Source organism: Perissodus microlepis, chromosome 13, assembly GCF_051167445.1.
Source record: "Perissodus microlepis isolate ML-2025 ecotype Zambia chromosome 13, ASM5116744v1, whole genome shotgun sequence".
Taxonomy (NCBI): Eukaryota; Metazoa; Chordata; class Actinopteri; order Cichliformes; family Cichlidae; genus Perissodus; species Perissodus microlepis.
In genome coordinates this window covers 804486-820315 of record NC_140473.1, presented here as the reverse complement: position 1 = coordinate 820315, position 15830 = coordinate 804486, and the positions used below count along the sequence as shown (strand labels likewise).

Here is a 15830-nt window from a genome sequence, read left to right as displayed (position 1 = left end):
ATGGGGGATGGTTATGTCTGGGTATATTAATCAAGTCAAGGAGGCCATTTATGTAAACAGAGAAAGATCCTCTCTGAATGAAGGAGGGTACAACTGTCACCATCTTATAAGGCAGCCGTTCCCCAACTCTCTGTGAATATTACAATTTACATACTAACGACCATAAAACCTGACCTCGCGGCCTGTTGTTAGTCAGTTTGGGTCATTGTGCAAATGTACAGTTTATAAGGTTGGAGAACCTCGAAGGCAGTCGAGACTCAAACTGTCACTGAAAACAGTCCAGATGAACAGAAGCAACTTCCTAAGATTCAGCAGATCATCTTCACCATGTCTACATACCTGAATGCATGTAGTTGCAGCTTGTGCGTGGAAATGGCTGATTATATATTTGTGTTAATAAACAGTTCAACAGGTGCACCTAATTAAAGTATGCACTTGTTAGAGGCTGGTCAACAATTATCCATTACTCCTCCAAGGAGTTGTTTTTGTTAAAGCAGGCAAGAGGATACTTCCTACTTCTACTAAAGAATATTACAAACATCTGAATCATTGACAAAAGATATATGCATATTATATAGTTAAATATAAATGAATATAGGTGTTAATATATCAAAGAGGACAAAATGTTTTCTTGTTAAAAAATTGAAGTTAAACTTTTGTTGACATATACTTATTGCTTACATTTTTACTATTTTATATAGAGAATCAATCCTTCAAAACTGGGACTCAGATCATTATCGATGTCATAATTGATCACAAATAATACAGTAAATGCAAGACGTAAGCTGACATCACCTTTCAGTGACAGCGGGCAGGATAAAGAACATCCAAAGATGAATCCCAAAAACAAGGATCACCTGGAGAGAAAAACAATAGGATAGCAAAACAAGAAATTTCATTAAAATAATATAAAATAGTTAGAATTGTGAAAAACACAACAGTAGAGATGTTCTACAAACGAGGAGCAATGAGTGGCTCCACAGATGTCATCCTAACAAATATTACAGAACCACTAAATGACATAAGAACAAAAAATCATTTCTAACTCAACCTACGACTGATTTTAGGATTTAAAAGATTCAACATTTTAGGAAGAAAAAAGATTCAAATCAAGCCATTTTTATGTAAAAGAGTCTTTCAACAAACATGAGACCAGACAGAAAATATATGACACAATCAAGTTCAAGGAATTAGCACACAAAAACTGAAAATCATACCCAACTGTAAAATTGTCTAATCTCCCATTCAAGATCAGCTTCTCGTGCACATCCAGGTAGATACTGACTGTAAAAGAACCCACCCACCACTTTAATCACACTCTAGATCTTGTGTTAACATATGGCATAGAAACTGAACATTTAACAGTGTTTCCTGAAAACCCTCTCCTGTCTGATCATTTCCTGATAACATTTACATTCACAATAATTGATTACACAGCAGTGGAGAGTAGACTTTATCACAGTAGATGTCTTTCTGAAAGTGCTGTAACTAAGTTTAAGAATATAATCCACCCACTGTTATCATCTTCAATGCCCTGTACCAACACAGAGCAGAGCAGCTATCTGAACGCTACTCCAACAGAGGTTGATTATCTTGTTAATAATTTCACCTCCTCACTACGTACGACTCTGGATACTGTAGCTCCAGTGAAAACTAAGGTCTCTAATCAGAAGTACCTGACTCCGTGGTATAATTCTCAAACACGTACCCTAAAGCAGATGACTCGTAAGCTGGAGAGGAAATGGCGTGTCACAAATTTAGAGGATCATCATTTAGCCTGGAGAAAAAGTTTGCTGCTTTATAAGAAAGCCCTCCGCAAAGCCAGAACATCTTACTATTCATCACTGATTGAAGAAAATAAGAACAACCCCAGGTTTCTCTTCAGCACTGTAGCCAGGCTGACAAAGAGTCAGAGCTCTGTTGAGCCAACCATCCCTTTAACGTTAACTAGTAATGACTTCATGAACTTCTTCACAAATAAAATTTTTATCATTAGAGAAAAAAATACCAGTAATCATCCCACAGATGTAATATTATCTACAGCTACTCTTAGTACCATTGATGTTAAGTTAGACTCTTTTTCTCCAATTGATCTTTCTGAGTTAACTTCAATAATTACTTCCTCCAAACCATCAACGTGTCTTTTAGACCCCATTCCTACAAAACTGCTCAAAGAAGTCCTGCCATTAATTAATTCTTCGATCTTAAATATGATCAACCTATCTCTAATAATCGGCTATGTACCACAGGCCTTCAAGCTGGCTGTAGTTAAACCTTTACTCAAAAAGCCATCTCTAGACCCAGCAGTCTTAGCTAATTATAGGCCAATCTCCAACCTTCCTTTCATATCAAACATCCTTGAAAGAGTAGTTGTCAAACAGCTAACAGATCATCTGCAGAGGAATGGTTTATTTGAAGAGTTTCAGTCAGGTTTCAGAGCTCATCACAGCACAGAAACAGCTTTAGTGAAGGTTACAAATGATCTTCTTATGGCCTCTGACAGTGGACTCATCTCTGTGCTTGTCCTGCTAGACCTCAGTGCAGCGTTCGATACTGTCGACCATAATATCCTATTAGAGCGATTAGAACATGCTGTAGGTATTACAGGTACTGCACTGCAGTGGTTTGTATCATATCTATCTAATAGACTCCAATTTGTGCATGTAAATGGAGAGTCCTCTTCACACACTGAGGTTAATTATGGAGTTCCACAGGGTTCAGTGCTAGGACCAATTCTGTTTACATTATACATGCTTCCCTTAGGCAGCATCATTAGAAGACATAGCATACATTTTCACTGCTATGCAGATGACACCCAGCTCTATCTGTCCATGAAGCCAGATAACACACACCAATGAGTTAAACTGCAGGAATGTCTTAAAGACATAAAGACCTGGATGGCCGCTAACTTTCTGCTTCTTAATTCAGATAAAACTGAGGTTATTGTACTTGGCCCTGAAAATCTTAGAAATATGGTATCTAACCAGATTCAGAGTGACGCTGAAAAACTAGTTCATGCATTTATTACTTCCAGGCTGGACGACTGTAATTCATTATTATCAGGATGTCCTAAAAACTCCCTGAAAAGCCTTCAGCTAATCCAAAATGCTGCAGCAAGAGTCCTGACAGGGACTAGAAGGAGAGAGCATATTTCTCCTGTTTTGGCTTCCCTTCATTGGCTTCCTGTTAAATCCAGAATTGAATTCAAAATCCTGCTCCTCACATACAAGGTCTTAAATAATCAGGCCCCATCTTATCTTAATGACCTTGTAGTACCATATCACCCTATCAGAGCACTTCGCTCTCGCTCTGCAGGCCTACTTGTTGTTCCTAGAGTATTTAAAAGTAGAATGGGAGGCAGAGCCTTCAGTTTTCAGGCCCCTCTTCTGTGGAACCAGCTTCCAGTTTGGATTCGGGAGACAGACACTATCTCTACTTTTAAGATTAGGCTTCAAACTTTCCTTTTTGCTAAAGCATATAGTTAGGGCTGGACCAGGTGACCCTGAATCCTCCCTTAGTTATGCTGCAATAGACGTAGGCTGCCGGGGATTCCCATGATGCATTGAGTTTTTCCTTTCCAGTCACCTTTCTCACTCACTATGTATTAATAGACCTCTCTGCATTGAATCATATCTGTTATTAACCTCTGTCTCTCTTCCACAGCATGTCTTTATCCTGTCTTCCTTCTCTCACCCCAACCAATCACAGCAGATGGCCCCGCCCCTCCCTGAGCCTGGTTCTGCCGGAGGTTTCTTCCTGTTAAAAGGGAGTTTTTCTTTCCCACTGTCGCCAAAGTGCTTGCTCATAGGGGGTCATATGATTGTTGGGTTTTTCTCTGTATCTATGAAGCGCCTTGAGGCGACTTTTGTTGTGATTTGGCGCTATATAAATAAAATTGAATTGAATTGAATTGAATTGACCTGCTGATCACTCCCTGACTGTTCTGACCACTGTGCACTTTTCATTTCCGACTCAAATCTGCACAGAGAGCAAAGACAAAGTTCTATTTCAAACCTACCTTGAATTATTGTTTTGGGTCATGAGAGCTGGATCGCTGTATACGACCCAGAGTCCACAACTTCCAAGCGTTTGGAAGCATGGAAACTAAGACTAGGAGCAAACGTGTCATTTTTTTCCAGCATTCCCTAATGGGAATTGGTTTAACGTGGAATTTTACTATAACAGCCTCTGGGAGAGACCGACCTGTCAGGTGCTGACTGCTGATCCGTTCTCCTGTGGCGTGTGTGAGGGTTTATGTGCTGTGGTTAACTCTCCAGGGTGGGTGTGGTCACTGAAAGGTTCAACCTGGGCACATCTGATCGGGGTAAAGCTAGTTCTGTTTTTGCTGTAGCCACGACAGCCTCCGCTGCCTTGTTGTAGGGATACAAGTGAAAAGGGAGACCACGATATTTAAGTTGTTACCTGTCATAAATCCTTCTGTGGTGCAGTTGTAAGAGAACAATCAATGAAGATGAGACGAAGCATTTAACACCCTGCTTGGACACTTCGATGATATAGTAATGCCCTTTGTCCTGCCACGGTTACCGCAGTTACCCTTGATTGGGTCAGTCGGTTCATCTTTTCCTACTGTGATGATGTACTAGTTTTCCACAATCTACACAAGCTTTTTGGGTTATATCATCATGATTGAGCAGATAAAGGCAGATCCAGGTAAGGTAAAAGATGTAGTTGAATGACCATAATCAACTAATAAAGTTCAAAGTTTAGGATTTGCTCATTTTTAATCACCGGTTCATTCAAGGTTACAGCAAGATTTCTGCTCCAATCGCCTGCATTCAGCAGCTGACAGTCCTTCAGCACTCTCACGGAGAGCATAGCCACATACCTCCCTGTGGGCTTTCTGGCTCTCCACCCCTCCTCTATGATGCCACTCTGAAGCACTAGTACAGGAGGATACAGGCAGCTTCTAAGGAGTAAACTAAAAATAGCACCCTACAGAGAGGATGACTCTGAATGGGAGAAAGATCACATTTAAATCAGTTTTATTAAAATAGTTTCTTGTTTTTTGTGGACTGTTCCTCTGAACTTTGGATCACCCTGTGAAGCTATGAATATATGTGAATAATTAACGATAAGAATTTTATTATGTGAACAGAACCTGGAAGATGAGTTTTCCCGTGACAGCCTTGCGCAGGTATAGAGCTCTGTCAATGATCATAGTGCTGAACTGGATGAGCAGCATCACCAGAAAAGCTTCCGGCACCTGGTCTTCTGACAGCGTGGACGCTATATCAGCTGCTGCACTGTGTTTCTGAGGGAAACAAGACAAAAGTAATAATAAGGCTTTTCTCTTTTACGTGATTTAAAGATTATCTTCCAAACATGACATGTACTTTTATAGTTAAGACATGTGCTATTATTCAGCTTTACTCAGTTTCAACAATGTGTTTGATTACAAAAAGTCTGACAATGTCTGGTGTTCTTTGATGAAACTTAAGCATTGTTACAAATAAATGGTTTGGATTAATAAAGGCAAAAAAAGGACAAATATAAATACTTACCACAAATAACAACTGAAATTGTTAAAACACAGTCTGGCTAATTTACTTACATACCTTTGGACACCATGACAACAAACTAAAGATCAGACTGTTGTTACATGTTAAGATCAACGTTAGGAACAATGAGGCATACAGAGGGCGCTGGCAAACAAAAGCAGTTAGTCGGCCTATTCAGTTCCAGCTGTGTGGCAGATGTTTGGGGTTTGTCTTTTATTTATCCAGGTAAACATCTCACTGAGGTTAAAAGTCTCATTTCCAAAACAGACCTGGCATCAAAAACACTTGATTTAGGTAAAATGTTATCTTTTTGATCTCTTTGTAGTTTTCGTTTTCATGTCTGTATATTACCGTTAGTCACAAAATGACGAGCTTGTGTCTCACCCCAAAAGCCCAAAAGCCAAAGACGATGATGATGAAATCAATGACGTCGGTCAGGAACATGAGTGCATAGACATCGGTGGCAGCCCGGTACTCAGAGTGCAGAATATCCCTGAAGAAACCCTGAGCTGGCCTGTAAACACTCTGAATCCTGCAGAGAAATCAGCTTGCATTAAGTCACTGCACACGACTTTTACTAAAGCACTACACCTTTTTAACATTACTTTTTCATTAACACAAGAAGTACAATGATACATTTTCTTAAGAGATCATCAGGAACAGCTTTCACTTACCCATAAATGAAGACATGTTTTATCTTGTGTCCCACATCCCGTATTCTCTTACTGGCTGCTTCTCTCTTCCTGCCTTTTTGATTCTTCGTCATCATTTCTTTACTAGAGTCAACAGTCTCAGCTCCACTGGACTCCACTGGAAAAGTCGAAAGCAGATGAGAGATTTAACTACAATCAGCACAACAGAAAGGGGGAATTATATTTTAGAAGATGCAACATTTGTCTTTTTGTTCACTTGACACATTATTCCAGCAGTAAAAACCAGAGTGAGCCCTAAATCACAGCACATGGAGAGGGGAGTGGCTTAGGTGGCCATGAACACCCATGGTGGGCTGTTTCTGTACCACTTATCTACTACAGGGCTACAGAAAGGCTGGAACCTATCCTGGCTGTAATGGGGCCAGAGGCTGGGTACACTGTGGACAGGCCGCTAAGACACAGAGAAACACACTCATGTTCACATTTGCACTTACAGCCAATTTTAGAATCACAAACGAGAAGAATATGCATGTCTTTGGTTTGTTGGAGTCCCTGGAGAGAAGCTTCAAAGACACTGGGAAAATATGCAAGCTACACATAGAGGAACCCCAACCGGCCAGTGAATTGAAGGAGATTCTTGCTGTGAGGTCAGAGTGCGAACCACTCCACCACAAAGACTGCAGAGTTCAGTAATGTCGTTTTTTCCTCTGGCTCAGATTCACTAGGGCTGCTTTACAGCCTAAGGCAGCGAGGACGTTTTAGATTCAACACTTCAAATGGAAACTCAGCTGGGTTCACAATGATCGGTGTCTTGGACAGGTGACAGTGAAGGAGAGAAAAGAACTGAATCAAAGCTAAGTTTAATACATTTAAGCATAAGAGATGTAAAATAAAAGAGGTAAAACAGGAGGAAACACACACTGGGATGACTAAGGTGGAAAAAACGGTCTTTAGTCTCATTCTGCTTAATTTCATTTCAATCCAAATATTAAATTTACTTATGACTTTAATGAGGTCATTAAAGTCACAACGGACTGTAATTCTTCAAACGTTGGGTTGCTTTAGTTTTACTTTGAAGTAGGGATGCACCGATACCGATACTGGCATCGGGTATCGGGGCCGATACTGTAAAGTGTGTGTGTACTCATACTCGTAAAAGTTAAGCGATACCATGAACCGATACTAACTTATTTCATTAATCAGAGGGTGGCTTGTCATTTCTGTTGTAGTTTTTTAGATTGGCCACTAGGGGGACATCCCGCGCTAAACAGGCACAGGGTTAGGCGAGTGAGACTGGCGGCTCCAGATAAAAAAGAGAAACTGGAGGCTGCTGTAGCTAGGCTAAACAAAATGTCAGCAGTGTGGACCGGAACAGCCAACTTTAACTCAGGTTTTGGAAAAGCGATGAAAAATGTCAAGAGAAAATCCACGGACAGTTAAAATAACAGAGGCTCTGACTCATTTTATCGCTCTGGATGACCAGCCACTGTCGGTCGTGGAAAATCAGGGAGATAATGGTGCCAAAACTTTCTGAAGAGGTAAAGACAAGCAGTGTGTGCGCGATGTCAGTCCTTGGTTTAATGGCACAGTGGACTGATGATCCACGGGCAGATGAGGAGTTTGTTCGTCAATGCCGAATACTTTCGTTATTTTGTTTGTTTGTTTACATTATGGACACTCACAATAATTTAAAAGTTTATCTTATTCTCAAACCTAATTTGTATTTATTTTATTCCAAACAGAAGTGTTTATTTATTATTCTGAAAGCTCGAGACAGTGCCAATAGTTCAGTGATATTTTGTTAAATTACAATGTGGAGACTCTGCAATAATTTAACAGAAGTGCTTATTTTTCACTAGAAATTTTTTTGTGGTCATTTTTATTAAGATTTTACTTTTTATCGGCAGAGAATAAAATAAAACCTGTCTTCCAATTCATTGCATTTGTGTGTGTGTGGTAGAAGTATCGGTTTTTGTACTCTGTATCGGCAAGTACTCAGATCCAAGTATCGGTATCGTATCGGTTTGAAAAAATTGGTATCGTTGCATCCCTACTTTGAAGTAATAAGGCTGAAAGGTTTAGGGGGCAATGCCATTTTCACACAGAGTAGGTTTGGATTTTTCCCCCTTAATAATAAACACCTTTATTTAGAAACTGATTGTATTTACTTGTGTTATCTTTGTCTAATAGTTAAATCTGTTTAATGATCTGAAACATTTAAGTGAGACATCACTTCCTGATGGAAGGGGGGAGCACTTTTCACACCACTGTATTTAGAAAACGTGTCTCTGTGCTAAAGGCAGATTATACCCTGGCTATCTTAGCTGTCATAGGGCGAGAGGCAGGGTGCACTGTGGACAGGCCGGCAGTCTGTGGCAGGGCTAACTCTCACATTCACACCTGTGAACTTTCAGTTTCCAATGAACCCGTCCCCACTAACTGCAGGTCTTTGGACTGGGCCAAATCACAACAACCGTTTCCCCAAAGTACTTTATATTTTAAAGTAAAGACCCCACAATAATACACAGAAACAGAGAAACCTATATCATCACAGTCTACATATAATGAACCTACAAACCTTTACCGTGCTGCTGTTTAGGAGTTTTTATTTTCTTGCGGAACCTGATGCTGCTTCTTTTCTTTGGGACTTCTTCTGTTACGTCCTCATCGTCTCCTTCCCTCTTATCTGGCTGGATACTCTTCACCCAAGGCAGTATTTCTTCTCCTGGTGTATCTTGCGACCCAGTGGGTGTTGATTCAGTGGGCTGTATGGTAGAAAGGTCAGAGCTGGTACTCGGTTCAACGTAGTTCTCATCATCCTGTGTTGATAAATGAGCGATTTAATACATTTGGACTTAATTCCAGATCATTATACAATAAACTCACCCACTTCATTAGGTACACCTCTTCAACACATATGCTAAACAACTATTCCAGCTTCCAAGTCACTTAAATGAAGGTTATCTTGCCGTGTGATCGACTGATTAGATTAGATAGATCGATAATCCCACAGCAGCAAACGAATGCATTTAGGGATGTAGACTTGGTCAAGATAACCTGCAAGAAAGTTCATTTAAGTGACGTGGAAGGTGGCGTGGTTGTGGGTGCGAGACGGGCCAGTCTGAGTATTTCTGAAACCTCTGATCTGCTGGGATTTTAATTCTTGGCACACTCGTGGCCTCTTAGTACCAACCCGCCCATCATTTAAACCCCACAGCCTACCTGTTGCTACCCATCTTCTAAAGGCTGCTTTCAGCAGGATAATGTTCTGCGTCACAAAATCCAATTAATCTCAGACTGATTTCTTGAAAACGACGATGAGTTCACTGTAATCAGATCCATCACCGTGATGACGCTAATGCTAAAGGCAGGTCCAACCCGTTCTAGCAAAGTGTAACTAATGAAATGACAGGTGACTGTAAATGTGCTGATTGTGTTACATGATCCTGCAGCTTTTAATGAATGTCCCAAAACTTTCTTTTAAAAACAGCCCAGTAACCGAGACCAAACAACATCTCGTATTCACACCAACCTTTTTAATTTGGCTGATTTCAGTTATTTCCAGGTTTTCCAGCGTGGAGGCTGTACTAACTCTGTCTTCCTCTCTCTCTTCTTTTTTTCTTTTTGCCTTTTGCTTTCCATCTTCATCTCCTTCTCTAGTTTTAACTCCAACATTAAACGTTTCTGGAGAAGCGCTGTGATCCTCCATGGGGCCTTCATGGTCCCACAGGCCATACCGCTGTGTGTACACAAACAGGCAAACCAAATTACAAAGAAATGTCCACTTTTCTCAGTACTGTCTGAACACTCATCATGGAGCACACAGACAAGGGCCTACTGAAATCAACTCTGCAGGCTCATTGAGCCGAAATCAGTGGTGGACTTACCATCAGCAGGGATCTGTGGAAAAACAGAGCCAGCAACTGAAGAAGATCATATCTGATGTAGTTGTCAGTCTTTTCCAGGCCAAGGATGCGAGGTGGGAAGAAAGGCTTATCAAGGGTCATCTCGAAACTACTGTTCCAAGGAAAAAATCCAAACTGGAAAATGTATTTCACCACTACCATAACCTGAAAAGAAGCAGAGAAGCCAGCGGTCAAACCAGAAAAGAGCCCCGACCCGCCGTCCTCTGTTAAAGAAGTCATATACAGATGAGCCAACTTTCGATTGGCTGCTGAAAATCATAAAACAAGATATTAGTCCAGTTTACTGGATACAAGTACAGCTGCATCCAGCTGACTCTACACTCCACAGAGGTGTGGACAGAGGCACTCATACGTGCTACACATGATACTGAGCAACATAGTAAGATATTTATGGATGAACTGAAATAGACCACACGATGAAAATAACAACATTTCTCTGTTCTTACCTCTGTGTAGATTATAGCAGTCATCCAAAACTTTTTGGTTGGTCTTGGAACAGACAGCATAGCCCACAGGAACACCAGTACGGGCAGGACCAGTGATATGACGGAGGCACTGACCACATTATTTAACACTATGATGAAATAGCAGACCAGCTCAGAGTTGGCTGACAGCAGGTTGTACATGGCAAACAGCATCTTCAGCAGACGGTTCTGGCTGGAAAAAAACTCTCTGCTCTGTTCCAACTCCTCGATCAAAAACTGCCTGTAGAGACACAAGGCTGGTCAGGACCACACATCTGCACATGAATACAGTGAAAAAGAAAGAATCTGAATGAAGGAAGAGGGAATGGGAGAGAATACACTGAAACATGCTAGAATTGGGCTGCTTGGGAGATGTTTTTTGGCACACTGCTAGTTTCATAAAGTACAATCACTGCCTGTGACTGTCGGTAACTTCTTTACTCAGAGTGTCCCCAGCATCTACCTGTCTCCCAGCAGCTCACTGGCTGTTCTGGAGTGTCTGCCTTGCTGCTGGTTGGATAAGTCTGGGATCAGTCCCGTACTGCTGGATGGCGGTTTTGGAGTTAGGATATTCCCACTGCTGTTGAGTCTTAGCTTGGGGGTACACTGGTTTATGCTATCCTCCAGGCACCTGAGACACACACGCAACAAAAATTGAGGACAAGAAGTGGATTAATCTACAGAATTAAATCAACATCAACTATTTAAATCCTCTGGTGACCTGCCTTTTACCATTTGGATGAAACTAATCCACTGTTCATTACTAGAGCCTCAGAATATAGAATATAAATGCTAGAGAAAACAGTCACATGGACCAAGCAGAGAAGATACTCTGGAATTATGCAGTCCATTTTATGGCAAGCACAAAGAGTGTTGAAGTAGGACAGTTCCATACATTAAGAGGAATTTCTGCCTTGGATAATACATTTATTATGGGTGAAAATTGTAGTTTTTGAGGTCATAATGACTTTAACCTTTGACAACCTACTTCTATTCATTTTATCCCCCAGTCAAAATAAAAATTTATGCCAAAATTGAAGTAATTCCTTTAGGTGCTCCTGAGAAACTATGTTCATGCAAAGGACAACTTGAAAACTGACGCCACTCCCCACCACGCCCAGAGGGATAAAAGCTACATCAAATCAAATCCACAGGAAACATCAATGACCCTGCAAACCTGTACCTGGTAGAATTTTCTGCATCGGTGTCGTCCAAACACGTCTCCAGGGTGCAGCTTTCACTGCCCTGAGATTCCTGATCATCTCTGGAGTCTGCTGCTGAACCATGCTGTCATCAGAGTCACACAGACTGTAGTTAGTGTTAGTTTCTATGTGTTTGTACGTGCATGCATGCATATGTACGATCCGTGTGTGCGCGTGCGTGCATGTGCACTTGCTTGTGCATACTGCACACTCTGTTGTGTTTACCTGCTGAATCTTTTGGATGATGAAGTAGCGCTCATTGCACAAAACAGTAGAAATCTCTCTGTACTGTTTAGTCAGTAAATTAAGCCACTGAGTGAGTCCATCAACCATCGCCAGCACTATCGCCCCCAAGAAACGCAGAATATCCAAGATCCTCTGCACCGTCTCACCACGACCTGCACAGGTAAAAGACAGACAACAAAGTATGATGTGAAGCCACACTGAAAAAGATTCTTGTATAATTAATGCAAATTATATCAGGGCCTCAGGACTTTATGCGTTTTGATTTATGTTGTTCGGTATTCCAGTCTTTGGATTCTCATGTTTTGTAAGTTGAGTTAATGATGTCATTCTGTGACTCGGTGGTTCCTCTGGTGTTCCTCCCTAATCTAGTTCAGCCTGCATTTCCCTGCATGCATTCTCGTAAAGTAAAACTGAAAGAAAGCATCTGATAGTACACAAAACCACACAAACTGGACACAAACTACATACCATGAATGATGGAACCCCTTTGCAAATGGTCAAGAGCAGAAAAGCAGGGACTACGTGAACCTACCAGACTCTTGTTCCTTTGACTCCCCATCCTGAACGATGGGTTCCTCGTAATCATCATCCCCAGAGCCTAGACAAAATCAAATACACAAAGACTGTAAATATCTGCATTACTATAGTATATCTGTATGATCTCTGCCATGCAGATTCGACCTTTTAATACCAATAAGTCTGACAACTTTTTGGTTTTTGCATGTCTTCAGAAGGAAAGAAAATTGTTATAAATTGTTTTGATAACAGCATGTGCCTTTGTATTTCACTGCTTCTCTTCACAGTAGTTGTCAAAGACCAGATATAATAACCCACTGCTGACTGAGACTTTTTCATTTCTGTTGCAAACGTTGTCAAATCGCCATCATGTCAGATCTGTAATGACTGTTTGGATCACTGTCATGCTGATAAATGAAGGTGTTGCCAATTAAATACTTTACAGATGATAATGTATGGTGGATTTTTCTGAATGAGTCGATTGCGGGCGCCGGTTTAGCTCAGTGTACTGAGCAGGCGACCACATGCCGTACGGCTGAGAGTGGCCAGCCCGGGTTTTAGAGACACAGAGTTTTAGGCCTGCAGGTTCTTCTTTTGTCATGTTAACCAAGACATGCCAATTTTTAGCAAACAGCTCGAATCACTTTGTTGGTCCAAAAATACAATTTTATGCCCGTCAAACTGCTGCCTTTGACATTTTCTGTTGATTCAACTAAAGAAATTAAACAACGTATTTTGTGACACAAAATTGTCATGTGTAGAGACAACGCTGGTTTCACCATCAAGTTCAAAAACAAACACACACACATTTCTCTTTTTTTGTTTGTTTTTGTTTTTCAAAAACAAACAAAACAAACGTTGATCAGATACAATGGCTGGACTGAAAAGGAGTGAAAAAGCAGTGGATGCCAAATGAATCATCTCCAGAAACCCAAACCTGCTGCTCAAGAACATCCAGAGATGCGATGTGGCACCAGGCTTTTAGACCTTACTGTAATGTTTTGGACAAAGTGTTGACTTTGTTTATTTCAGGTCTATGGAACACGTGTGTCATGTATGTTGCAATCGCCAGTTCACCTGACATCAGTTTAATTTGCAGCTCATTTTAAGTAATGCGACATGATGTAAACGTTTCACGATGTAAATGTGATAATTGATGTGAAGGCTGACTTCACACAGTACTGACCTCTAAACCTCTATGGGTGGAAAACCTGAAAAACTGAAATATACTATATATATTGTTATAACGAGTATAAAATCTTTAGCTTTTATTATTTTAGTTTTTTGTCACATAACTAGTCTTCTACCACTTGTTGTGAAAACAAGTGAAAGTGTCCCCTTTAGTGTGTTTGTTGGGCAGCTCAGATAATGTCACTACAGATAAGAATATGGCCCATATGGTTTTCACCAGTGTTGGTCAAGTTACTTGTAACGCGTTGCTGCCCATCTCTGGTTTTCACTGCCCTTTGCATAGCCAAGAAAAGTCCTCATGAACTGGAAAAATAAAAATAATCTTAATTCTAACCAATATAGAAATTATCTATTAGATCACATTAGTCTTGATACAGCCTCTGCCACCACATCAGATCAATTGCTCTGGGCTCCTTTGATCAGCTCCATCACCTAGTGGGGGTGGGGGGTCATAGTTTAGTCCCACATTCGCTGTTGTGATTGGTGTGGGGGTAGGGACAGGCTTAGGGCGTCGGGGGGTTCCCCGGGGGCATCTTCCTTGGTGGGCTCAACCCGGGGTAGCGGTCATGGCCTATTAAGGGCTCTGTTGGCTCTTAGGTGACGGTTTCCTCGTGGCTGCGTGCAGCGGGGCTGGGGGAGGGTCTGTGCTGACGGACGTGGGTTACTGACCTGGTAGCCTGGCTGCCCCTGGGTGGGTCCGGGACGGGCGTGGGGTTCTGGGGGTGCTCCGTCTCTGGGCTGGGGCCCTGGCTGGGCCTTGGGGGCTTGGGTCCTGGTTGGTGTGTTGCCGGGGTTGTGGGCGGGTGGGTATATGGGGGCCCAGCCCTGGCGCAGGGTGCCGCCAGTGCATCGAGCCACCTGGGGGGCTTTTCGACTGGTGGGGGAGGCTGTTACATCTAGCAGGAGGTCTCCTCTCTTCAGGAACTCTCTCTGCAGGAGGGGGAGATACAGGAGAGGTGGAGGAAGCTCTCAGCCTGGGCGTCTATTGTCTTGTGTAGTTTGGAAGATGAGTGGATGACGGGCCCCCTTTCCCTGGCGGGTTGCAGAGTATGGGGGTGCCTACTGGGGTCAGCGGGGGAGCTGGCCCCAGGGAGGGGTCACTTGCCCCTCCCTTCCTTCCCTCCCCATCTCCAGCTGCCTCCCTCTTCCCGCTCCACCACAATCACCCACACATGCAGGGCCTTGGGGTAAAGGTGTGTCACCAGGGTGCAGGGGAGGCATCCCCCCCCCTCTGTCCCCTTCTGGCTGCCTCTGCCTCAATTTTATCCCACAACTTAGACACTCATATTACTCACACTCTCATAACACATACATATAGGATCTTGGGGGTGGGCACGCTACACGGACTCCAAAAGACCATCAGGGTGTACACCTCACCCCTGGCGTCGTTGCCCACCTCTCAATTTTAAATACACGTAGACACTGAGGGCTGTCAGGAGGGGCTATGCGCTTACCTGCTGCTCTCTGGCAGGTAGCTCCATGCCCTCCTGGGTTTTAAATGCACCTTAGAACACACATGCATCAACACTACATATGAGCGGGTGGAGGGAGGTTTGGAGTCTTCTCACACCCCCGTTCTCTGCAACCTGCTGGAGCGGGGGGCTGGGAGGAGGAGTTGGCCGGCCAACTGGGGTCTGGAGTGTGGGGCCTCCCTGCTGCTGCTGAGTCGGGGCGGTCTGCTTCTCCCCACCGCAGGGAAAAGGGTAACACTACCTGGGTCTGGGTGCAGTTCCCCCCTCCAGGGGCAAAGGTACCTAGACCCGGGGCTTAGAGTACGCTTGGGGAGTGTGATTGTGTGTACAGTGTCTCTCTATGTCTGTCTCCACGTTGGGTGAGTGTTGAGTAATTGCATATGAGAGCATGAGGGTGGGAATGGATGTTTGTATCTGTGTGTGCCTGTATGTCTGTGTCTATATGTCAGGTTGGGTATCAGACGCCACCTCTCTGGGGACATCTCAGGCCCTCCAAGGTATGGAGGCCTATCTCCCCCCACCACCACTTCCCCTGCCAGTGGCAGACGCCCTCAGACGTCGGTGCGTTGGTGGTTCTTTGTGTCCGGGGATGGGCGTCCAGGTACACACCGGCTCACTCCTGGTGGCTGCTTGTCGGGGCC

The 15830-nt window shown here is 42.8% G+C and overlaps 1 protein-coding gene across 3 annotated transcripts in view; it reads right to left on the bottom strand.

The window, feature by feature from the left end:
• piezo1 (piezo type mechanosensitive ion channel component 1 (Er blood group)) overlaps positions 1–15830 on the bottom strand; it is an 84454-nt gene that overhangs the window by 13850 nt on the left and 54774 nt on the right. For 2 of the 3 annotated variants that reach the window (XM_084948958.1, XM_084948957.1), the window contains exons 33-44: positions 12543–12608; positions 11990–12162; positions 11746–11849; positions 11026–11193; positions 10545–10803; positions 10060–10242; positions 9705–9911; positions 8751–8991; positions 6194–6329; positions 5904–6051; positions 5120–5272; positions 796–857 (exon numbers count right to left, since the gene is read on the bottom strand). In XM_084948958.1, the coding sequence (XP_084805084.1) occupies positions 796–857; positions 5120–5272; positions 5904–6051; positions 6194–6329; positions 8751–8991; positions 9705–9911; positions 10060–10242; positions 10545–10803; positions 11026–11193; positions 11746–11849; positions 11990–12162; positions 12543–12608 (1900 nt within the window). The remainder of the gene's footprint in view (positions 1–795; positions 858–5119; positions 5273–5903; positions 6052–6193; positions 6330–8750; positions 8992–9704; positions 9912–10059; positions 10243–10544; positions 10804–11025; positions 11194–11745; positions 11850–11989; positions 12163–12542; positions 12609–15830) is intronic. The other variant, XM_084948959.1, reaches the window with a different exon arrangement.